The sequence below is a fragment of the Misgurnus anguillicaudatus genome, chromosome 8, assembly GCF_027580225.2.
Source record: "Misgurnus anguillicaudatus chromosome 8, ASM2758022v2, whole genome shotgun sequence".
Lineage (NCBI taxonomy): Eukaryota > Metazoa > Chordata > Actinopteri > Cypriniformes > Cobitidae > Misgurnus > Misgurnus anguillicaudatus.
In genome coordinates, this window is record NC_073344.2 from 32,747,848 (window position 1) to 32,772,920 (window position 25,073).

General features: G+C 39.7%; 1 protein-coding gene across 1 annotated transcript in view; it reads left to right on the forward strand.

The window, feature by feature from the left end:
• The first annotated feature begins 1,286 nt into the window (after positions 1–1,286).
• myo10l1 (myosin X, like 1) overlaps positions 1,287–25,073 on the forward strand; it is a 75,339-nt gene continuing 51,552 nt past the window's right edge. The window contains exons 1-2 of the mRNA XM_055213074.2: positions 1,287–1,864; positions 22,782–22,880. Coding sequence (XP_055069049.2) covers positions 1,844–1,864; positions 22,782–22,880 — 120 coding nt within the window. The 5' untranslated portion in view covers positions 1,287–1,843. The remainder of the gene's footprint in view (positions 1,865–22,781; positions 22,881–25,073) is intronic.

Below are 25,073 nucleotides of genomic sequence, written 5' to 3' on the forward strand. Positions count from 1 at the left end.
GGAGCGTTTGGATTTATTTTGTGAAGGATGGATGCACATTTTTTGGACTTGAAGGACATGGACCCCATAACTTCACATTTGATTAACTGAAAGATCTAAAACATTCTCTTAAAGGGATAGTTCACCCAAAAATGAAAATTCTGTCATTATTTACTCGCTCTCATGTTATTACAAACCCACATAAATTTCTTTGTTCTGAGGAATACAAAGGAAGATACTTTGAGAAATGTTTGTAAACAAACCGTTTGTGGACCCCACTGATTTCAATAGTAGGAAAAAAGAATACTATGGAAGTAAATGGGGTCCACGAACGGTTTGGTTACAAACATTTCTCAAAATATCTTCCTTTGTATTCCTCAGAACAAAGAAATTTATATAGGTTTGTAACAACATGAGAGTGAGTAAATGATGACAGAATTTTCATTTTTGGGTGAACTATCCCTTTAAATAACTGAAAATGTGTTAGTCTGAAAAATGATGGACATAGCCATCTCGGATGGCTTCGGGGTGAGTAAATCATGGGTAATATCATTAATATCATTTTTGGCCGAACTATCCCTTTAAAAGCTACCGTCCCAGTGACAACTTTCATACCTTTTTTCTGAGAGTGTACTGACTCACATTTTAAATAATTTGACCTTTAATAGCATGACATAATGTCAGGTTGCTAAATTAATTGGTATAACCCTTCAAAAATTAATGATGACCTTAAAAAGTCATACCATTAGTGATACTATTTGAAAATATCTTTGAAAATAATTAAGACGGGTGCAAAAAAAGAAACTATTAGTTGTTTTTTACTTCATTATTTATTAACCCTTGAGACGTTCATAGTTCTTCAAAATGCTAATCTAGAGATTAGGTCGATCACTAATACCTTAACTGTGCTGCATCAGGATTACAGTTTTCTGTCAAGCTTTGAGAGATAAGAGTTTAATTGTTTAATTCCTTTTCCACCTGTTTTGATTTGCATGTTCAAAGTGACCAAACTCACATACGCATAATTTATTTCACATTTATAAAGTTGTTTGCAAATATTTGGATTTCAGACGCAGTGACACCTTTATCTCTCTAAACATGCAGATTTGTATTGATGAGTTATCATCTCTACCCCACCCACTGCACTCCATCATCACACCAGCTGTGCGTGGAGGATGCAGAAATATGTGTCGCTAGCGCTACCATGGAAACTCATCTGAGGGGCATGCGTGGCAGTACCACAAACCCACACAACCAGATTTAACATTAATAAGATGGTATTTATGTAGTCCACTTCACTGTATTGTAAGCCATAACATATTGGTTTTATGTGTCAACAAGGCTTGAGGTCGACTAGCATCAGAATAACTCGATGCTCGATTTTCTATAGGCAATAAGCTTTGATTTTATAGTCTTGCAGACACTGTATGTCATGAAGGCGTATTTTCTCTCGATCTACCTCAGGTATTCACGGTAAAAGCGCGAACTTGAGGGGCCGTCTTTACGCGCGGTGCGCCGCCCCACCGGAGACGCGCGTGCGGACACGGGCTCATTCGCTCTCGTCCGGATACCGGAGTTAGCGCGGCACGCGCGTGGACTGTGGATTTTGATTTATTATCGAGAAATATACAGAAACGAAACACCTGGCCGTTTCATTTTTTTATACCATCTGTCGTTTCTTTCGCTACACGGTTTGCCAGGTCACACAGGAATGCAGTGCCCCGTGTTTCATACACGTTCGTGAATGGAAGGCATCTGCATAACAGACATACATCTTGTCAAACGTTTCTTAAACTCTCTGCATTTTTGTGATTGATCAGCTGGACACCGGACAGCGTCCTCCTGCAGCCTTTTTTAAGCGAAGATGGAGACCTTCTTCGCAGAGGTGAGTTAATTTTTGATGGGTTCGTTTAATCTATCGTGCTTTCTGTGCAATATGCAAAAGCAACAGATTATGTGCAATATTCAAGAATGGAACATATTGGATAATCTTGTGTGTGCAGTGTACAAAATGCACATCTGGGTCCACACCTACCTATTTGGTGGTGTGTCATGCAATACCACTAATAAAAGTACCCTACCCTTGATATACAATTTAAGTGCATCTGTCATTTCACAGGCTGTCATTTTCAGGTTTATTAAAATGGTCCCGTGATTCATTTGACACAGTAGTTGATGGTTTGGTGATGTCGCGTGCGTCGGTGTCTCGCGCTCGCCCCTTCTGAGGGGGGAAGGGGCTCGCGTTGAAGCAGAGGCAGGGTCTTTAACTGACATCGTAATATATCTGCAAAGATACACTGCAAGGTTTTAAATCTCTGCACATTTAGCATATTATGCATGCTTGTTGTCCTAATAGATTCCTAAACCGGCGCGTGGCCGTGTCACGAAGGCTTTTTGGAAATATTTGAGATTATTCCCAAATGCCATATCTAGAGCACTCACCTTGAGCCTCATATTAGGAATTGTTGAGAAACATATGATCTGCAAGTTTGCATGCTTAGCCTAGATGTCTTTAAGTATGGATTATGGTGGTTCTGTTTACCTGATCTATGCTCTGCAGAATAGGCCTCACATGAGCATTTTCAGCTTTTCGACCTCTTATATATATATATATATATATATATATATATATAAATAGATTGCAACTCCCAAAGCTTGCTTAACTGTAATGTACCTCGCTTAAAGCACCTGCATTATGTCTTCTATCTAATGCAGAATTACAGCATCCTAATAAGCCATTTATCCTCTTGAGCACATACTATGTGTCTCAAATGGTTTTAAGCAGTCAGCATTTAATCTGTGTCAGAAAGAACAGCACACCAAAACAAGGCTTAGAGTAAACAACATTAAATTATGATTGTATTAACCAGGAAGTGCATGTTATGTTTACGGCCTTACATGGGGAGAGGTACAGCAAAAGAAGCCCATCTGATGGTGCATTGGACATATCATGAAAATGTGACTTTTTCCATGTTTAAGTGCTATAATCGGGCCTCGGTGCTTGTATCAACATAGAAAATGTGAAAAAGATCAACCCAGTTACTTAGTTTTGGTAAACTGGTCTTTACAAGCATGAAATTTGGTTCCCCCTGTGATTTAATCTGCACTATCCAACCACGACACTGCCATTTAGTGCAGAGATCAGCTCATTTGCATTTAACAGGACACAATCAAAAACGGCACATTTTTGCTCACACCTACAAAGTGGCAATTTTAACATAATATATTATAATAAATTATCTATATGGTATTTTTACCTAAAACTTCACATATGTACTCTGGAGACACCAAAGATTTATTTTACATCTTAAAAAAGTCTTGTGAAATGTCCAGCAGAACATGATTTCAGGATATCTTTCAATGTTTACTATGTGGAAGGACCATTATTAGTAATATAATTTATGGGGCATTTATAATCAATGCTACCATATAGGATTTTGTATGATGACCATACACGTACCTTCAGATAACTAAAATAAGTACAGTTAGATTTGTAGGGTTTTCAAAAAAATGTAGTACTTGCAATTTTAGATGCTAGGGTGTTGTTTGTGGTTGCCATTGTGTAGTTATGTGACCCTATTTACACCTGGTATTAAGTTGTGTTTTAGTCAATCGGATCACAAGTGAATGAGAGAAACGCATTCCCATTCACACTTGATGTTATTCCGTCTCTTTAGTCCACTTTCGACCGCTTCTTCCTGAGAACTTTGAAGGGATGGTCTATGGGTGAGTCGTTAAAACATGAGTAGGAGAAATTACGGATTTAAAGGAACAGTATGTAGGACTGTGGCCAAAACTGGTACTGCTATCACAAAACTTGTGGCTAAAACTGGTAATGCAATCACACAACTGGTGGCCAATACACAACATGACAACATAAACATCAGTTGAGGGCTGCAACTCCACTTGTTAAATGACAATATCCTGGCCGGACCACTGTTGTCAGTGATATAAGGATTTGAAATGAAAATGATTTCTTAATGTCTAGTGACATATCAGGGCCATTTTATGATTAATTGATATACATTTCTTACATACTGTTCCTTTAAGTAATATTAAGGCAGAGTTTCGTTGCTTGTGTTGATAGTAAACATGCTGCGCAACGTTTTGTACATGTATATGTCAGGGCGTTCTCAGATATTTCAGAGCAATTTACGAAATAAGCTCACGCAACTTATACACGCCCGCAAAATGAAACAAAAATGAAAAAGGCAGAGAGTAGACGCTTTCGTTATAGTAATGGTAGCCTAAATATCACACTGAAAACTGGATTCGCACTAGAAGTCAGGACTGATGTAGAAACATTGTGCTCTGCTGTGACGGCCGGTGACTTCTTTTTATGAGGGCGCACGATGCGAAGTTCGTCCAACATGTATGTAGCCCATTATGTGTGTGGTTCGTAATTTCAAAATATGTGTTCGGCGCGTTGAGTGATCTATGTGCATCACGTGTCTTGTCAATATAAGTGCCTGCTGCAGACGCGTCTAAAGGGTTTATGATAAAAGAGACGCTTGTGTTTGCCAGATACTCGCATAATCTCATGCGTAATCAGAGTTTAGTGTTAAGGGAGTGTCTTGCGTGTATTTTGTGTAAAGGGCGATTTATAGTCGTGCGTAGGTCCTACGGCGTAGCTACGGCGTAGGCTATCCGTAGCCTGTGCGTAGCTCTGCGTTGCCTGACGCGCACCTCACAAAATTTCTAACAGCGCGTTGGCTCTACGCGGACCGTAAGCGCTGTGATTGGTCCACCAGAACCCCTCCCGTCAGGTAAAAAAACTGCGTCATAGGTATTTCCGTTTGAGACGGTGAAAACAAAGATGAGCCAAGTTGAGGAGTGATTTAACTCAAACTGAAACATAAGTCGCTGTTTATTTACTTCCATCATTGCTGGTCTTCTCAAATTATACACAACAAGTTGCTATTTCTTCTTCGTTTGTGGGTTTACTTGCTTAGCTTCTTCTTCTGTGATGACTTCTGCTGCTTCTGTGGTTACACGCGTGATTACTGCCAACCAGCGGTTTCGCGTGTGTTTGCACGTCGACGCGGACGGCGACGCACAAGTATAAATGAAAACCGACGCGGAACCTACGCTGTCGCTGCTACGCCGTAGGACCTACGCACGACTATAAATCGCCCTTAAGTGAGCGTCTCTTTTATCATAAACGGTTTTGACGCATCTGCAGCAGGCACTTATTTCGGCAAAACACATGATGTTCACATGACGCAACAAACAGATATTTTGAAAACACGAGCAACACACATGACACTCCAAACACTTATTTTGAATTTGCGCCCCTCGGAAGAGCAGTCACGAGGTGCCACTGGTGCTCGGTACATAAAAAATTAGATCATTAGGCGGAGAGAAGGCAGCCTTTTGTGTCTTTTTGAACACATTTGACCACATTCGAAAGCCTTTTCGACTCTGAAAAGTGGAAAAGCTCAAAATGGCTTAGATGTCGCCTACTTTAGACCTGTATTTAGTGTCGTCCAATTATGATGATCTGATCAACCAAAATGCATCGTAATATCAGGTATAAATTGGATCTGTAAAGTATCTGAAGTGGTTATTGGTTCTCTGGGTGGTTGCTAGGTTGTTCTGGGTGGTTGCTAAATCAAACGAGCCCACTCTTCGTCTATATGATATTATGGTTCCTGAAACTTAAGTGATTTAAAAAAAACACTTTTAAATCGAATAATACATTCAGAAATGCAATGGAAATATAACCACCTGGCCATACAGGCCTGACCAGCCTGTTATATTCTTGTCTTGGCCCAATACCCTGATGTGTCATCGCTTAGCATCTTAAAGGGAACCAAAGCATCATTACAGACTGAAAGCTTGGTGACCCTCACAATACACAAACAAACGCTTACTCATTTTAATTCTCTCTCTTTTGCAACTTTTTGTGCATCCTCTTTTTTTGCTGTCTGCTCTCTGTAGTGACAGTTCAGGTTATCATCTTGATGACTCAACACACCTCCTCTCCGCACAGCAACATTGCATGGGGGACCTGTTTTACTGGGTCGCATGGTCCTAGTGCTAGTTATTTTCATTACATAGTGTACATAGGTTAACTAAATTTCTATTCTATTTAAATGTATCTGTCAACAGGAATAGGTTGATGAAGATGTGTGTCATGATACGGACATCATTAATAATTCACTAAATGATATAGGTAACTCGATTTAACTTTTGGTCTATGAAATAATAAGATGCCTTGTCTCCTACAGTATATATGCATGATCTGTGCTCCTCTGTAGCTTATTGGTAGAGGTTTGCATTACCAGCACAAAAGGTCATGAGTTCAAACCCAGGAAACTTATATACTGATAAAAAATGTAAACCACTGTAAGTCACTTTGGATAAAAGCATCTGCCAAATGCATCAATGTAATTGTCTGATGTCATTACGATGCTCATTACACTTCAAAGTAGAAGCTTGCTGTTTCAATGTAACAGTGTGTGATATAATTTGACAGCTATAAAAAATCTAATATAGAGATCATTGAAGAGTTGATTGATACGTTTGTGGACTACGTAAGAAACTGGCTTAGGGGTTGTGCACACCAAAACTTTTATCCCCGTGGCCGGCGCATGTTTTCAATTGTTTTCAATGGAAGCTCGGCATTTTTCAAATAAGCTAGCAGCTAGCGGTTTTCTTCCGCGCTGAAAACCGGCGCCCGGCGGTTTTCCCACGCTCAGCGCTGAGAGTTGAAAAATGTTCAACTTTGAATGAAAAGCTCCGCTTGTCAATGTCAGTTCTCACGCGACGGTCCAATCAACGTGGAGGAGGGGCGGGACAAGCAATCGTCTCACAGCTGGCGTATCAGAGCTACCAAAGCGTTCAGCTGTAAAACAGCTGGCATTCGCCGTCCTCAAGGCATTTTCAGCCGCGTTTAAAAGTTTTGGTGTGTCCAGCCCCTTATGCTGCATGTCCATGGCAACGAGTGAACTCCATTCAGTGATGCTCAAAATACCAGAACTGATTTGTGTCCAATTGTATATATCCTGTGGTGTTTAATACACAACCAGTTAAAGGTGCAATGTGGGACATTTAGCAACATCTAGGGGTGAGACTGTAAATTGCAACCAATGACTCAGCCCAGAGCTCACCCCTCCCCTTCGAAACCATAGACTGTAAAAAAAGATTGATGTAGTGTCCGTGACGTCACCCATAGGTTTCTGAAGATCGTTTTTGAAGCTTAAAGTAGGCGGTGTCTGCCGTCGCCATCTTGGTTGCGCGTCACTCGCATCACTTGCAGATATACGAAAATGGATAAAAAGGCGGGACATAGGAAGAGCTGAGGTGACTGGTTGCTGAAACCACGCCCGCCTAGCTCGACTCTAGTGACAGCAGTGGCTGTTCAACCGTCACTCAAGTGGCCACGCCCTTAATTATGCAGAACTTTAACGCTTAATATAATTTAAACGGATGAGTTTTTAAATTAGCTATACAGACCAAAAAAAAAAATTTGTACCAGGCTATAGACGTATTATTTTCTACTGTAAAGTTGGCCATTTTAACATGGAGGTCTTTTGAAATTTACTCCCTTCTGGAGCCAGCCTCTAGCGGTCAGTCAATAAATTGCAGTTTATGTCACTTCCGTATTGGCTTCATTAGAGAGATCGGAAGTTTGCCCCTCGTTCGAACCCATAGTGAAGCAACAGTGGCCGCTACAGGACAAAGATGTCATCGTCTGAGACAACATAGTGAAAAAAAACGAATGTGAAAACGTCTAAACTTCTGTACTGCACCTGAGTTTTTTAAAGAAACGCTCCTAGCGTCTTCTTCCCGGTCAGAGCAGAATTCATGTTAGCTTCATTTCCTCTTCATGGTGTCATGGATTGCATGTCTTTCCATCTCGCTCTCTCTTTCTCTCTCTCTCTGGTACTGGTACTAAGTGAAGCAGTCACTGGAGATGTGTGACCTATATTTTCTCAGTAGCTTCATCTAAAAGTGTGTGCCATGATTCTATCAAGTGTGAATCACTTTCTTATGTATCTCGCATTCTCGCTCTCCCATACTGTTCCCTTTGCTGCAATGCACTAATTTCACTGCTTTTTTGAAGTGGGGGCTCTAGCATTGACTTTTTACTTTGGAGTATCTCTTGTGGCAGAATTGGGAAAATATAATGATAAACAATTCTTTATTGATTGATTTCTATAGTATTATTCATGGTTTAAATAAAAGGTATTATTATTATTACTAATAAGTCGACGCTTTAGTGATTTATGTTTTTATGGATTAAATAAATCATGTTTTAATGATTTAATGAGTCATGCCCTTGATGATTCAATGACTCATGTTTTTATTGATTTAAAGGGATAGTTTACACAACATTGAAAATTCTGTCATCATTTACAGACCCTTAAGTTGTTTGAAACATATATACACAGGCCCGGATTGGCCATAGGGAGAACCGGGAGGATTCCCGGTGGGCCAGTCTGTTTTTTTTGGCCACGAGGGCCGGTGTTGTCATGCCACCGGGATGACGCGTATTTGCGGGTGAGAGATGTCCCCGCCGCTTTATGCACAAGTTGATTGTGTCCCGAGTCCCGACCACTTATTGGAAGAATTCTTGCATTAGGGTTCATTGACATCTAAAACGCATGGGAAACGCAGGACGTGCCGCTGTCTTCTGGTTTTCAAAGCGCTTACTTGAACACAAGTTTTGTTTCAGACGCGTCTATATTGAGTGCGCTTGCCGGCCGTGCGTCTATTTAAAATAAACTTGAGCGCGTCTTTTGAGTGCGCTTGCCGGCCGCGCGTCTATTTTAAATAAACTTGAGCGCGTCTTTTGAGTGCGCTTGCCGGCCGCGCGTCTATTATATTTTAAATAAACTTGAGCGCGTCTTTTGAGTGCGCTCCCCGGCAACGCGTCTATATTTTAAATAAACTTGAGGGCGTCTTTTGAGTGCGCTTGCCGGCCGCGCGTCTATTATATTTTAAATAAACTTGAGCGCGTCTTTTGAGTGCGCTCCCCGGCAACGCGTCTATATTTTAAATAAACTTGAGCGCGTCTTTTGAGTGCGCTTGCCGGCCACGCGTCTATATTTTAAATAAACTTGAGCGCGTCTTTTGAGTGCGCTTGCCGGCCGCGCGTCTATTTTATTTTAAATAAACTTGAGCGCGTCTTTTGAGTGCGCTCCCCGGCCACGCGTCTATATTTTAAATAAACTTGAGCGCGTCTTTTGAGTGCGCTTGCCTGCCGCGCGTCTATTATATTTTAAATAAACTTGAGCGCGTCTTAATACAAACGGGCTGGCCTCTAAAAGGAAAAGAATTTACAAAACGTATTTTTTTATCCAAGTCATAGATGAATTTTCTATGAATAGTCATTATTCATCGTTTATTGCGAGAGGAACAAACATCTATTTGATGCAAAACTCATTAGTTTATTTGAAAAAAGTAGTTTCAAAAGTATATCCATGATGTTTCTTTTTTAACACAATGTAGGCCTACCTTAGCCTACGTTATTTAGCAATAGACATGATCTAAGTACTAAAAGACTTTCTTCCATTTGTTTCCAATGCATACTTAATAAATCTTGCTTGTGTATTGTATATCAGGGGTTTCCAAACGTTATCAACCCAACAGTTAATCTCAAGACTCACCATTTTTTAGAAATAGAAATATAGAGGAAAACACAAACACATTTGTTTCCTTTAGTTTTTGAATAAGTTTAATTTAGTAATATTATGGTCTTATGGTAGGTCTGCATGATTATGGCAAAAATTATAATTGTTTACTGCATTTGCACGGAATATGAAATTATTGAAAAATACAGTGAATTGCAAGGCTGCAGAGAACAGTGCACTACTGCAGACTTATACTATTGAGGGTTTAAAGATATTATTTTAATAGTCAGTCGTGAACTAAAGTGGGCCGGTCTTAGGCGTGAAACTCCAGGGCTGAAAATGAGTCCCACTCCGGCCCTGTATATACATTTCTATGTTCAGCAGATACATTTTTGAAGCAATGTTTGTAACCAAACAGTTTTGGAGCACCATTTACTTCCATAGTTTTATGGTGGTGCTCTAAAACTTCTTGGTTTTTACAAACCGTTTTTAAAAATGTTATAGCAAAACGAATAAATTTATAGAGATTTGAAACAACATTAGGGTGAGTAAATAATGAAAAAAAATTGGGGGGTGAACTATCGCTTTAAATCATGTTTGCATTTTTTTTCTTCATTATTTTGGTTTTGACAGATTTAACAGAAACTGTTGTCATGTGAACCATGTGCATCATGCCTCTTTTCAAAATATGCACACGCGTCAAAAGGATTTATGATAAAAAAATGATAGATAATGTTTACGCACTATGCGTAATGTTGCGCAAGCACTTCCAGATGCGGCACACGCTCTTGGTTTACAATCACAGTGTCAGTTAGACTTGAAGGAGGGGAGTAAGATGAGGCAAGTTATTCATTTAGCCCTATGATTTTCGCGATGCGGATAACGTGGACGAAATCACAGCTTCCCGTTCACTTTTAATGCGTGACGGCATGCGTTGCCGAACTGAATTGTGGATCCATCGGCGCCACGTCATGAACATTTCTCAACTTTTCAAGCAGCAACGCGTGCGTCAGCCAATCAGATCGCCTTATGCAAATAACCTAGGCAGAGCCAGCCAAGACCAGAGCATGTGTTGCGGCCACAGTGATTTGCTGTTGACCACGCTTCAGCCGTTAACGCCTTCGCCCCATGTGAATGTATCGTAGGATCTGTGTTATGATGACATTGGCCTGTTTTTCAGCGGTCTTTTGCATGCACAAGGTTTACATAAGACAGTCCCTCCAGAAAAACGCGATATTTATGCGGGGCTGCATTTTTTCCAAATACGACGCACTTTCGCTGCATTAATCACAGATTTCCGTGCACAAAATATGCGGGGCTTGCATGATTTCATAATCCCCGCATTTTCGTAGCAAAAAGTCACATATATATTAGCAGAAAGTTGAAAAATGTTGCATTTACTTCACACAAATGCTGCCGTGTCCTCTGTTGCCATGGGAACGTTATGAAGTGACGTGATTATGTGACGTGAACATCATTGCAGCTTTTGTAAATTTCCACAGTTTTTGCAAGTTCCGCAATTTTCGCAAATTCCCGCACTTCCATCGCATAAATTGAATAAATATCCCGCATATTCCATCTCATTTTTTAAGAAACCGTGCTGCAAAATCGAGGATTTTCGCGTTTTTCTGGAAGGACTGATAAGAAGGAGGAAACAATCGTGTTTATGGCTAATGACCAGTTACCATGTACAGAATACCTAAGCCATAGATAAATACAGTTTTATATTCTATGGCACCTTTAAATTTGACAGCATGAGGAGGATATGCGGCAACTTTAAATGATCATCAAAATCAAGATGGAGGAAAAACACAGAGACAGACTGAGATCTGACTGTGCAGTGTGCATGCATGTGTGAGTGTTAGTTAGCAGAGAGATGCAATGAGGAAAGTTCTCCTGACCCAGATCAGCCTCCTCTGCCTGTCTGTGAAGAGCAGATCTGACAGACCGCTCCAGGGAAAAGTGCAAATCTCTTTCCACCAGAGTTGATGCATGTATGCCCCTTGCTGTGACTCCAAAACCTCCCTTTTCTCTCTCTCAGCGCCTTTATCAGGTCGAGTCATTCTTCACGTCCCTTGTGTATAATTAGAAAGGTCTTTCATACTGTTGCACTTGTCTGGAGCAGTAAGCTTTGTATGAGACAGTCAGAATATGTGCTGTACCCTTTACCGGGATGTTTCAACCCCAAAAATCTCTAATCATTCCAGGGCTTTATTCTGGAAATAGCCAGGGGTTGAAGATATGATAAGTAATTTAGAGATATTGGGGGCTTTTGACAATAGACAGTATGGATGTACGATATATGCAAAGAAAGAAATGTGTAAATGTGTGACAGAGGGAGAAAGGGATTGTGTCACACCCATCAAAACAAAAATGGTTTGGCTTATGCAGCACACACATATGCGAGCTAAAAATATACACTCTTGCTGCATGTGACCTTTTCATCCTCTGTATTGGCATTCAAACATCAGTTCAGCTTTACTTTATATCCCTTTTCCAATCTACTGTATCTAATTCCACAATGCAATATTTTAATATTCGTCCTATTGCCCTGTCAACTCCACTATTGCCTATATATACATATATACACCTTGCACCTGCTGCCACGACCCTGTTGCCATAGCAGCCGTGCATGCCTGTACTAAACCCTTTGATGGCGATAGTAGAAGCTTGGTGGGATTACAGTAACATAGTAGGTTACAATTGTCATTATTGTCTATTGTTAACCTCGCAGATTTTCAGGTCATCTGTTTGAATGTTCCCAGGAGATCACTGTTGTGTGGCACAAGCCTGACTGTAGTCATTTGGTAGATTACCATCCTGTTTTCTCCTTCTTGCTTGCTGTACAGCTATATCATTATCAGAACGCAAACAGCAAGGTCTTCTCTATAATTAACTTCCTTTATCATTAAAACCCCAGTTTCGCCTTTCCTGATATAGCATCAGTTGATTACACTGTGATTTCACCCTGCTGTGATTAGAGCCCAAATAGATGACTTAAAGGAATAGTTCACCCAGATATGAAAATGTTTTTTCTAGTAATTTACTCACTGTCATGCCATTCAAATGTACTGTGGTGATGGCGCAGTGGATCCACTGTGACACACCATTGTGTCCCTGAGCAAGACACTTAACCCCTAGTTGCTCCAGAGGCGTGCGACCTCTGACATATATAGCAATTGTAAGTCGCTTTGGATAAAAGTGTCGGCTAAATTAATAAATAATTAAATAAAAAAATAAAAATACTGTGTATGACTTAATTTCACAAATTAAATATTTTATATTCGAATGCCATCATGTTATCTTCCCATATGGCGGTAAACATGGAAAAGCTCCAAAAAGCCCATCCATCCATCATTAAAGTAATCCATTCAGTTAAAGATGCAGTGTGTAGATTTTAGCGGCATCTAGCATTGATGCAAAATGTTGACTTTCATGTAAAGGGGACCCGCGGTGTATGTAGATATGGCTTATTCTAAGGTAATAAAATAATAACGGTTCATTGTGTACGGTATTTATATACCACTGAAAGGTAGTATATATTGCATTTCTGTCAAAAGATTAGTGCTGCACAATTAATCGCATCGCAATCGCGATGTCAGCCTGTGCGATTATATGACAGCAAAATGTTGCAATTATATTAAATAAATAAATGTCTGGACTTGTTAACACAAACTTTCTGATAACAGTTTGATGATTTTCCTTGCTGTTTAAAAAAAGAAAGAAAAACGAACAAAAAAGGCAGTGCACGTGTGGCATGCACGTGTGTGGTGTGCGTCGTCACTTATACCAGAGCGAAGATGGATGCAGAGGAGATTAACAGTGATCTGGTAAAAAAAAACTCTATGTATGTTGTATGGCGGTATTTTGGATTTAGGATTACTGACACTGAGCAGTTGCTACATCACGTGGCAATACGAAAACATTTCTAGTTTTACAAATACATATTTTAGCTAAACTGTGTGTGGATTTTCCTTAAAACCCATCAAGTTGACTCATGATACCATTTCGTATAATCGCAATCGCACATCGCAATATTAGCATCAATAACCGCAATGGGAAAAATTACCCAAATCGTGCAGCCCTACAAAAGATCCTTCTAAAATTCACACACTGCACCTTTACCATATGACTTCTGAAGTAAAATGATACATAGGCCCTGTCCCAAATGGCACACTCCGGACTTGTGGTCCTCCTCAGAGGTGACATCATGTAGTGCAGACTTTAGGGTCCCTGATGCCAGTCCACGTAGGTGCACCGGAGTCGTATTTTGGGACAGACTCGAGCGTCACTCCAGAAATAGGAAGAGAAGTTGCTTGTCAGTGTGAACTCCTCCCTTTCCGTTGTCTGATTGGTCTGATTGCTCTTTCGCAAGGATTTCTGTGTTGGTAAAGCGGGCGAAGCCTGCTGCAGTGCGGGCTTCGCCGAAGACCGCATCAAGGGGGCAAAGGAAGCACTGATGAGCACACTTCAAAGCGTAAAAATCACAGATGGGACACCCTACGGACTCGTAGACTAAGCAAGCACGCGCAATTTAAGGCCACGAGACCGAAAGTCCACATGAAGTGCGCCATTTGGGACAGGGCCATATGTGAAAGAAAACTATTCATATCTTAAGCTTACGGTATTTAGCAAACAATACATTGTGTATTCATAAAAATGCATAGATCAGTGTGGTAGGGTCAAATATGGTGGCACATTAAAAATGTCAGATTTCATTGGTGTGTTTTGTCACGTGACGTGACACAAAAGAACCAATGAAATTGGATGGTATTGACATGCTGTCATATTTGAACGTCTATCCTACACACACAATCCCACCCTTTCCAGCCCAGAAAACATATATCTTGCTTGATAGTCTATTAACTCCTCTACTGCCCTGGTGAACTGTCTGACCGCTTAAAGTTATCTCCGCCTCTCATCACTTGCAGATGCATAAATCTGTCAGCAAGACATTAAAAGAAGACATACAGTCGTGGGGGAGAGGTGGTCCTTCAGACATGTGTTGTATTCCTCGGTCTCCAGGGTTAATAAGTGCCCTGAAACAAAGTGTGACTCCAAAAAGTGGGCAGTGATTTGGATTTTAGGATTGGGTGTGGGTTTAGGCGTGTTGTGTCAATGTGTCAGTGAGAGGAAGCAATGGAATGAAGAAAAAAAATAGACTTAGGGCCAATCTCATTTCTCTGTCTTACCCCTTCTCCTTTGTCTTCGTCTTCCCCTTGCCCCTCGAAACCGAGTAAAGGGGAAAGGGGTAAGACAGATCATTCGTCTAAAAAATGAGACTCGATTACCGTTTGCGTCACTTTCCCTTGCCGCTAACCGGTTGCTACGTAAACAGACAAGCGTTGACAAACAAAGAAGATGCCGTTGTCTCAGGTTGTGTTTTCGATTGCCTAAGCGGAGCTCAACAAATAGCGCATAACTTAGCTGCTAGCTAGCGCCTTAACTAGCGATTCAAAACAAAAACATTACAATTAAAACCGCTTGAACATTTTATTAAAAGTATCATAAAACATGTGTGTCATAATATAATCTAAATTAAATTGCAGAAAATAACGTTACTTTCATTTTTTCGACTCCTTGAAAGTTCGACTTTCATCAATAAAACGTCTTGATGCCGGCTCTCCTGAGATATTCCTACGTTAACGTTTACCCCTCTCTTTCAAGTGTGGTCATTATCACACTTCGTTTCAAGGGCTATGTATCCCTACGCCTTGGCCCTAGCCCTTGATCAAACTGGGAATTGAGACACCACTTCGCCTCACATGAACGCGCAAAACCAAGGTGAAGGGGTAAGGGGAAGGGGTAAGACAGAGAAATGAGACGCACCCTTAGAAAGGACCAAATCATACCTAAGGACCAGAATAAAACAGTTTTGGAATGACCACCCAGAACACACTAGTAACTAGTTTAGATATCTAGCAGCCTTGTACATCTAGAGTTATTGTTGTAAAAATGAATGAAGCAATGAAGCAAAAGCTTCATAAACCAAGTTGTGCATGTGAATAAATGTTAAATAAATATTAAAGCCATAAGTTGAAGACGAATCAAAGAGGCGCAGCAATGTAAGATGTCTAACCTTCCTAACACTTTTCTTATGCATTCTTCTCTCGCACACAATTTAGTTCATCCACTTTATCTATCATTCATTTCCTCTCTGATTCGCTCATTTTTCTCTCTCACATGCTCGTTTTTCTTTCCATCTCCTTCTGTCATGTATAATTGATACTGTAACCACACAGGAAGTGCCGTGTAATGGGATTTTCACACGATAGTGGGTGAACATACATGAGGTTGGGAAACATGAGTGAGGTTATTTTTTATTTAAATATTGTAAAATATTAAAATGTTTACGAGGCTATTATGTGATAATATGTCAGATCAAGTATAATAGAAAAATAGAGAGAATAGAAAAAATTAGAGGCCTAAATATTAAACAAGACTTTAAGAGTTTTCTCCTCTGAAGTAACTCTGACATAGATTTAGACATAAAAAACTAATTTCATACTATACAGATATTTGGTTACTTCACGGGTTTTGTTCAGCTGCTATCTTTCGAGCTTCAATTTCATCTGCAAAGCTGCCAAAATCAAAGCCTGGGAAAACGTTACAAATACCTTTGCCAACAGTAACTACAGGAGCGGTTGAAGTTCTCCCCACAGGGCACAAATACAGACAAAGTGCTGTAAAGCATTATACTGTAAGAAAGGGAGGCATGCAACTGAGATCTTGATACAAAAATATCTCAGAATATCTTCACACATGTCTTCCTGCTCTCTGTTTTTGACAAGTTGCCAAGCTTGCCAGTTCCTTAGTTGTGTGAATCCAGAATTTTTGAGTCTCACACTTTCTATTTCTCAATGTGAGTGTTTTTGTTTCTGCTCATGAAATTTGTGAAAAAGTAGCCCTTCCGATTGTTTTAACCCTTGTGGTAGCCTTGTTCACAAAACGGTTGAAGACCCCTGTTATAAAGGTTTAATTTTTTCAGAGATAGGGGTTTTGCCAAGGTTGTGCAATTGATTTAAGGCTGGAATACACTACATTGCTTAGATTTTTGCCCTGATTTGCAGTCTGGACAAGTAAACAATAGTTAAAGGTACAATTTGTAGAATCTGCCACTAGAGGGGGCACGATCAAAACAGTAACAATGCATAGATTAATGACGCTCTGAAGCAGTGTGGAATGACGGGATTTGTTGTCTTTAACTTAACCACTGATGGCCATCAATCAGACAGGAAAGGAAATCATGTTAACGGATAAGGTAATCAAGTTTTATAAATTCCGTTTTATTTCATTATGTAAGGTTTCGTGTAATGTTCAAAACGAAATTGTTAGTCATAGATATTACAGTATTAGTTCAATTCGATGGTGTGTTAACACAGCACAAAATTAAGTGTTCAGATTAACAAACTTAACTCTTTCACCGCCAGCATTTTTAAAAAAAGTTGCCAGCCAGCGCCAGCGTTTTTCATGATTTTCGCCAAAGTTTAATGCCTTCCAGAAAATGTTCTTCTTCAGATATATAAACATACAATATACCAAATGAAAGAACAGACCCTCTGCTTTCAAACAAAAAAAAAACGTTTCATCCTACCTTGAGTAGTTCTTTTGTAATCAGCTTTTGAATATGGGTAGGTTTCTGCAAAAACACCACATTTTGAGCAAAAAGCAGAGATAATTCCATGTTTGTGACGGACTTATAGCGATCCCATTCAGAGCGATCTTTAAAACAGACACGGACATGCAGCAGCTTGCCACAGGGTTTAAAAAAGTTGCGGAAGGGCGCCACCTGGTGGATAATAGCGGTATTGCGGAAAGACGGAAAATCTCGTCATTGGCGGGGAAGCGTTTTCTCTTAATTGACAAGATATCTCGTCAATGGCGGGGAAAGAGTTAACCTACAATAAACAAGCACCTATATCCTATAGACTGTTTCAGCAGTAACAACATAAACAAGCGGCTGTCGTGGTCCGCACGTAACTTCTGGTAAAGTCCGCTAAGAAAAAATAACAACAAAGTTCTTTCAACGTAGTTTATTTATATAACAAGCAAAAAACAACGCATAGATTACCTACACTGTAAAAAATATAGCCTGACGTTGTCATACTCAATTCTAGTCAGAATTTGAGTCTGATACCGCTCCATTGAGCTATAATTATGAGGCGTGTCTCAAACGGAAAATGCCTCTGACTATCTCTTACCATTTGTACGTTAGGTGAACTTCATCCACGACGATACCCATTACGTTGGCTTGAAAATATTGGAGCCTAGCATGTCCTTCCACTTATTCAGCAACCACGATTCCGGGCTTCCGAAAAGAAGCTGGCAACGACAGCTAATTAAATCCATCTAGTCATGCACGGCGAGTTGCATCGCCGTGATACCAATTTCAGTTGCGACCAACTTTTGCCGAATCCCGTAGGAAGGACGGCAAAAACATCAACAAATGTCTTGCTCACGTTTCTCTGTTCCTCTTTTAAAATCAATGCTCTGTCGTTATCTTTTAGAACAGACTCAATGTCAGAATCGACACATCTGAATTCTACAGCGGCAGCCATTTCGTTGTAAACAGATTCAATACACGCGCTCTTTGGTGACATGGTTCATTACGTTACTGTTGATCATCTGTCCATCATCGTATAAAGCCCGCCCTGACAATTTGATTGGTTCGACCAGCTTTGGGTCTAGCATAGTAGCTCCTCAACGCAGAAACCCCAGACCGATCTTCCCGTTCTCAAAATGTTGTGGGCGGGGCTAAGATCAGCTGGCATCCAGGCTATAAAAAATACTTTGCTGCCTTAAAATTTTTTGTTCGACGAGACATTTGTTCAAGAAATCAGTTTAGCAACTAGTCAGACCATTTAAAAAACGAAACCGGAAGTAAAGTTCGAATCCAGACGTGTATCGCGTTAGCGCACGTGCGTCCGATGAAACCATCTATACACTCACGCATACTTCCGCATTTGTCCACGACACTGTTGTCATGTGTTTTGTATGTCAGTAAAGGCGGTAACAAAGGTTAACGTGGATATTAATGTCATTGACAGGCGACTGTACTGCCCCGTGTCACTGTTTAGAATGACAATTTTCTCATAATTTACAAGTAGTTGAAAACATTAGAGATATTTTAAAGAATCACTAACAACTGGACAAAATATATACCACTGGCCTAGTCATTTTTGGATATTTTTTACTGCATACAAATTGTACCTTTAATGAAAGTCAGAGGCGGTGTGCAGATTTTGGAGAGTAAGGAATGACAGATGTCACAGAAAATCAGTGTATGAAGGGGGAAAGGATATGAGAGGAATAGTATATTAAACCATGTTTTAGCAAATTTTAGAAAACATATTGTGGTTTATGACTCCCATTATACTCTATAGAATCTATACTGATAGAATATCTACAAAAGTAGATATTCACAAAATTTGATATATACAAAATTTCTGTAGTCAACACTTCTATTTGTTTAATTTCTCATGCGTTTCATGAATTCATTTGTTGAAAGTCTGGTATGTTTCTCTGTAAACATATGCATATCTGGCAAGTATATGATGTCTAGTGTTTTAAAACCTGGTCAGATTTTAAGAGTTGTGTACTCAATACTGAATGAATGAATCTTCAAGCTGCATTTTTGCTAGTAATGGAAGAATTCATATGGGTGAGGGTAGAACGGCAGACGTATAAAGGTGGTCAGATCATCAATAACACTGGTTTCTCAAGGGCTTTATGTAACAGACAAACCGTGTTGCATCCCTCCCCCAACTACACCATGCTCACTTCATATTACCTCAGGGATTTTGTGTGTATATGTGTGGCGATGGTAGGTGTGGTGGAAAAAGATCAAGATTAAAGTAACAGTTCACCCTCATGCCATTCCAGATTTATATGACTTCCTATCTTTAGTTGAACACAAACTAATATTATTAATACATGATGGTAATGTACAGGGGCGCACATAACTGGTGCGCAGGTGCGCATGTGCGAATAAAGTAAAAAATGCACACCAGACACTGCTCTAAAAGTCGCTTTTGAGTACTGCTGGAATTTTAGGGATTGCTCCATGCATCATTGGTAAGATAGTTATTACAAACGTGTTAACCTTAATGTGTGTTAGCAGAGGTGCAACAGTCACTGGACATTTTAAAACTAAATCATCTCAAAATGCCCTGATTATATTAGCAAAAGTCTTTTACACATGAAATAAATAAAAGCAGTTTAAAAAATGTGTGTGAAACAATCATAGACTGTAAAAAAAGATGGACGACGCTTGTTCGTGCTCTTCCATTGGTGAAAAGTGAAGCCGCCAGTGTCACGATACGGCGCTGACATCTTGGGTCTTGAGTCTGCGCAGTAGCGATTTCGGGACCAGTCCTGCACAGTAGTGAGGAGGAAGTAAAGCCGCGAAATCAAGACCCCGCCCTCGCGGTCGCAGAATGCGCATATCACACGATATCACAGCTGTCAATCATGGCGTGACACCACCGTTTTTATATCATTAAATAACTAACTAAACACAAACTTATTTTAAAAACAAACATTTGAATTTACATCAGCGTGATTAAAAACTACAGTAAATTACAGAAACTAGCTCGGAAAAAAGATAATTGAAGTGTAATTTTTTTTTTTTGTTGGTCTCAAGTCCCATTGAATAACATGGGGAGGTGGGGTTTAAGACCTATACTGGGACCAGTCACTGGGGGACGATCGAGACGTTTTGGCTTCACTTTTCAGGGCTTGAACCAGAACAAAAAAGTTATGTGCACCCCTGGTAATGTATGTGTTTATTTATTTTGTTGATCACAAACAAATTTTGATCATAGATGGTAAGCACATAGTTGACGGTACTCATTGACTTTCATAGTAGGAAAAACAAATACTATGGAAATCAATGAGTACCGTCAGCTATATGCTTACCATCTATTATCAAAATACACTCACCTAAAGAATTATTAGAAACACCCATTAAATTTCTCATTAATGCAATTATCTAATCAACCAATCACAGGGCAGTTGCTTCAATGCATTTAGGGGTGTGGTCCTGGTCAAGACAATCTCCTGAACTCCAAACTGAATGTCAGAATAAGAAAGAAAGGTGATTTAAGCAATTTTGAGCACGGCATGGTTGTTGGTGCCAGACGGGCCGGTCTGAGTATTTCACAATCTGCTCAGTTACTGGGATTTTAGCACACAACCATTTCTAGGGTATACAAAGAATGGTGTGAAAAGGGAAAAACATCCAGTATGCGGCAGTCCTGTTGGCGAAAACGCCTTGTTGATGTTATAGGTCAGAGGAGAATGAGCCGACTGATTACAGCTGATAGAAGAGCAGCTTTGACTGAAATAACCACTCGTTACAACCGAGGTATGCAGCAAAGCATTTGTGAAGCCACAACACGCACAACCTTGAGGCGGATGGGCTACGACAGCAGAAGACCCCACCGGGTACCACTCATCTCCACTACAAATAGGAAAAAAGAGGCTACAGTTTGCACAAGCTCACCAAAATTAGACAGTTGAAGACTGGAAAAATGTTGCCTGGTCTGATGAGTCTCGATTTCTGTTGAGACACTCAGATGGTAGAGTCAGAATTTGGCATAAACACAATGAGAACATGGATCCATCATGCCTTGTTACGGTGTAATGTTGTAATGGTGTGGGGGATGTTTTCTTGGCACACTTTAGGCCCCTTAGTGCCAATGTAAAGGCCACGGCCTACCTGAGCATTGTTTCTGACCATGTCCATCCCTTTATGACCACCATGTACCCATCCTCTGATGGCTACTTCCTACAGGATAATGCACTATGTCACAAAGCTCGAATCATTTCAAATTGGTTTCTTGAACATGACAATAAGTTCACTGTACTTAAATGGCCCCCACAGTCACCAGATCTCAACCCAGTAGAGCATCTTTGGGATGTGGTGGAATGGGAGCTTCGTGCCCTGGATGTGTATCCCACAAATCTCCATCAACTGCAAGATGCTATCCTATCAATATGGGCCAACATTTCTAAAGAATGCTTTTAGCACCTTGTTGAATCAATGCCACGTGGAATTAAGGCAGTTCTGAATGCGAAAGGGGGTCAAACACAGTATTAGAATGGTGTTCCTAATAATCCTTTAGGTGAGTGTATCTTCTTTTGTGGTCAACTCATACAGGTTTGGAACAACCTCCTGTTGCAGAGTAAATTCTGACTGAATTTTTATTTTTGGTTGAACTAAGAGACTTTATAAGGCTTTATAAATAGACCTGCAAAGTCTGGACTTGCTGTCATTTACAGTAGGAAGACTGGTTCTAGTCACATACAGAAGATATCACATAGTTTTAAAAATATTTTTGCTGAATTATATTCTCCGAACTAGAATAACAATGCAAGTTGTTTATTATGGCAAGATGTAAACAGCTGTAAATTAGTATAATTATTTAATTCTAGTTTCATTCCAGTCATTTTTCTGTTTATACATTTTCCTGTTACATAAATTTCACAGTGACCTTTTTTTAATTCTCTAGCATTTACAAAACAGGTTATTGTTTAATAACACAATGTGACCGCGCATCACCTTATACATTATTGTGACAATATACTCTTCATATTAGGGCATTTTGTTTATAAGAGATAAACTTTATTTCTACTGTATGCTGTAATGGTTTAAATGTATGTCCAAATATGTCAAGCATGCTGAAGTGTTTTTTCATTTAGTGCTCAAGTCTTAGTATGTGATCATCTTCTGATGCTGGTGCTCTTATATTGACTTTCCTCACTGAAGCTGAGACAGGATCAATACATTTCCAAATTATAAACTGTGCTTAACTTCATACAGCTCTACATAATTCAGTCCAGCCCTTAAACACAACTGCACTCGACTGATACAGAAAAGAGCAGAACACAAACACTGCTTTCTTCATTGCGTGTGTGTGTGTTTGTGTGTGAGTGTGTGTGTGTGTGTGTGTGTGTGTGTGTGTGTGTGTGTGTGTGATACTAGAAAAAGAGCTGTTTACCTATGTGGAGGTCAAACATATTAAATCAGGCTAAATTCTGTGTCTGGGCATTGTGTGCATGGGGTGTATGTGTGTGGGCATGGTGAGTGTGAAAAGCCACCCGGAGTTCATCCTGAAAGTTGCAAATTTAAAGTGGTGAATAGCAATGTACAGATTTTGTTTTGCTGGATAGGTGCTTATAAATCTGGTATTGTGTGTCTGACTGTTTTTGTGTGTTTCACAGGGTGCCCGGGTGTGGGTGAATCATAAAGATCAGCTGCTTCCATGTACAGTGAACTCATGTGGAGATGGGACACTGGTACTCACCACTGACTACGGCGAGGTAAGAACCTGTCAGAAAAAACACACAGATGGCCTTTATGGGTGAATGTGTGCTGTGTGAGTCAGAGATTAAACTGGCATTGCATTGTGCTGTGAATGTCATCAAAACAGAACTAAAGATTGTGTATGTGCGTCAATATCTGAATGCTTGTGATTGTGTAGGTTGGGTTTTCTCTACATTTGGGCAGCAAATGTCACTGCAAAATCACACAGTATATTGTGGGGTTTTATCATTTATAATTCTTTGGAAATCACAGACATGTGCGTTCTTTAACAGGGTGTCTAGTGACCTGAGCTTAAATCAATACATCCACCCTCTTATGAACATTCATGTGAAAGACTGTGCTTGGCAACTGAATCTTCAATCTGTATTATATGACAATCAAATGCACTCAGCTACGTTTCTTTGGGCTGTTCTGGTGCAATGTGATAGTATATTCAGAGAATTAATCACTCTGCAGAGTGTATAGAAGAGCACCGGCCCTTACAGAGTTATCTACTAATACATGTTGTCATGGCAACTGGGTGTCTTCTCAAAGAGGACATAGCTGGAGAAAATCGTCCAAGACATCTCGTATGATACGCAATGAACTAGTGCGTCTAACCACCTGTTATAATTGTGGGCAAGTAGCAGACTTTTGCTTATGTAACCGAAGAAAGACCCATGCCTGGTGTCTACTTTCAAACAGGTCAGTCACAAACTAAAGTAGATTGTTTCAACTGAAAGTTTCTATAAAATAGAGTAAATCTCTCAAATTGTGCACCGATCTCAGGCAGAAGTCTGTTTCTGGGTTTAATTGTAATTAAACAGTTGTATCAGCCATTAAACAACACACGCTCAGTGCAAATGGAGGTACTGTAAGTAGTTGTGATGACTGTGGGTTGTTGGCAGAACTATGCTGCCACGCTAATAATAACAGCTGCACTGTTCTGGATTCAGCTGAGAGAAAGAAACTGTATAGCAGAGTTACACTGCAAAAAAATTATTTTCAAGAAAAACAATTCTTAGTCTTTTTGTCTTGTTTTTAGTAAAAATATTAGGGATGCACCGATATGGAAATTTTGGCCGATACCGATAAGCGATAATTCTTTATATTTGGGGGCCGATAACCGATATATATATATATAGGCAGATAAATATTCATATTATTTTCACAATGAAAAACTCGCAGACTGCAGACATCTTGTCTTTGCGCTAGACTAGCATACTCTTCTTAAGCCCGCAACACGTGTCATCTTCGTGCTATGTCACAGAAAGCACCAATCAAAACTCCACATGGCCAGCAATGAGCAAGTGAAGTGGTTCAACAAACCAAAATAATCCATCATTTATCGGCTTTCATTTATCTGCCTAATTTTGCTATCAGACCAATATCCGATAATATTAAAAATAAGCTGTTATCGGCCGATAACGATATGTCGGCCGATATATCATGCATCCCTAAAAAATATCTAAAAATTGTTAAATTAAGATGCTTTTTCTTGATGAGCAAAACGACCCAAGAAAATAAGTTTTTTAGACCAAAAATATCAAATTTAAGTGATATTGTGCCTAAAACAAGCAAAAAAAATCTGCCAATGGGGTAAACAAAAACACAAAATTCAATAAAAAATCAAGAAAAATTTCCTTACCCCATTGGAAGATTTTTTGCTTGTTTTATGCCCAAAATTACATAAATTTGATATTTTTGGTCTAAAAACTAGACTTACTTTCTTGGGTCGTTTTGCTCATCAAGAATTGTTAGATAATTTTACTGAAAACAAGACAAAAATACTAAGAACATTTTTTCTTGAAAATATTTTTTTGCAGTGTATGTGTATGTATATGTGCATTTGTCTACACATGTTTGCATACACAAATGCATGCATGTGGTTTATGCATGCATTTACTGTATACACTATATGAAGAGCTCAGATGCAAAGGCTGCTTAACGGCATCTCTGTCAAAAAAGGAGATACAATATTTTCGGTCTATAAGCCGCGTTTTTTTTTATAACTTGGCTGGTGCTGCGTCTTATAGTCAGGTGCGCCTTATAAATCAGTATGAATTAATTTGGACATTTATGAGGCAAGAGACATAATTACCGTCTACAGCCGCGAGAGTCCACCATATGCTGCTTCTGTATTTATGTATTCAATGGATTCAGTAATGTGGAATGACATGTATGTGAACTTCACGCTAGTCGGCTTGTTC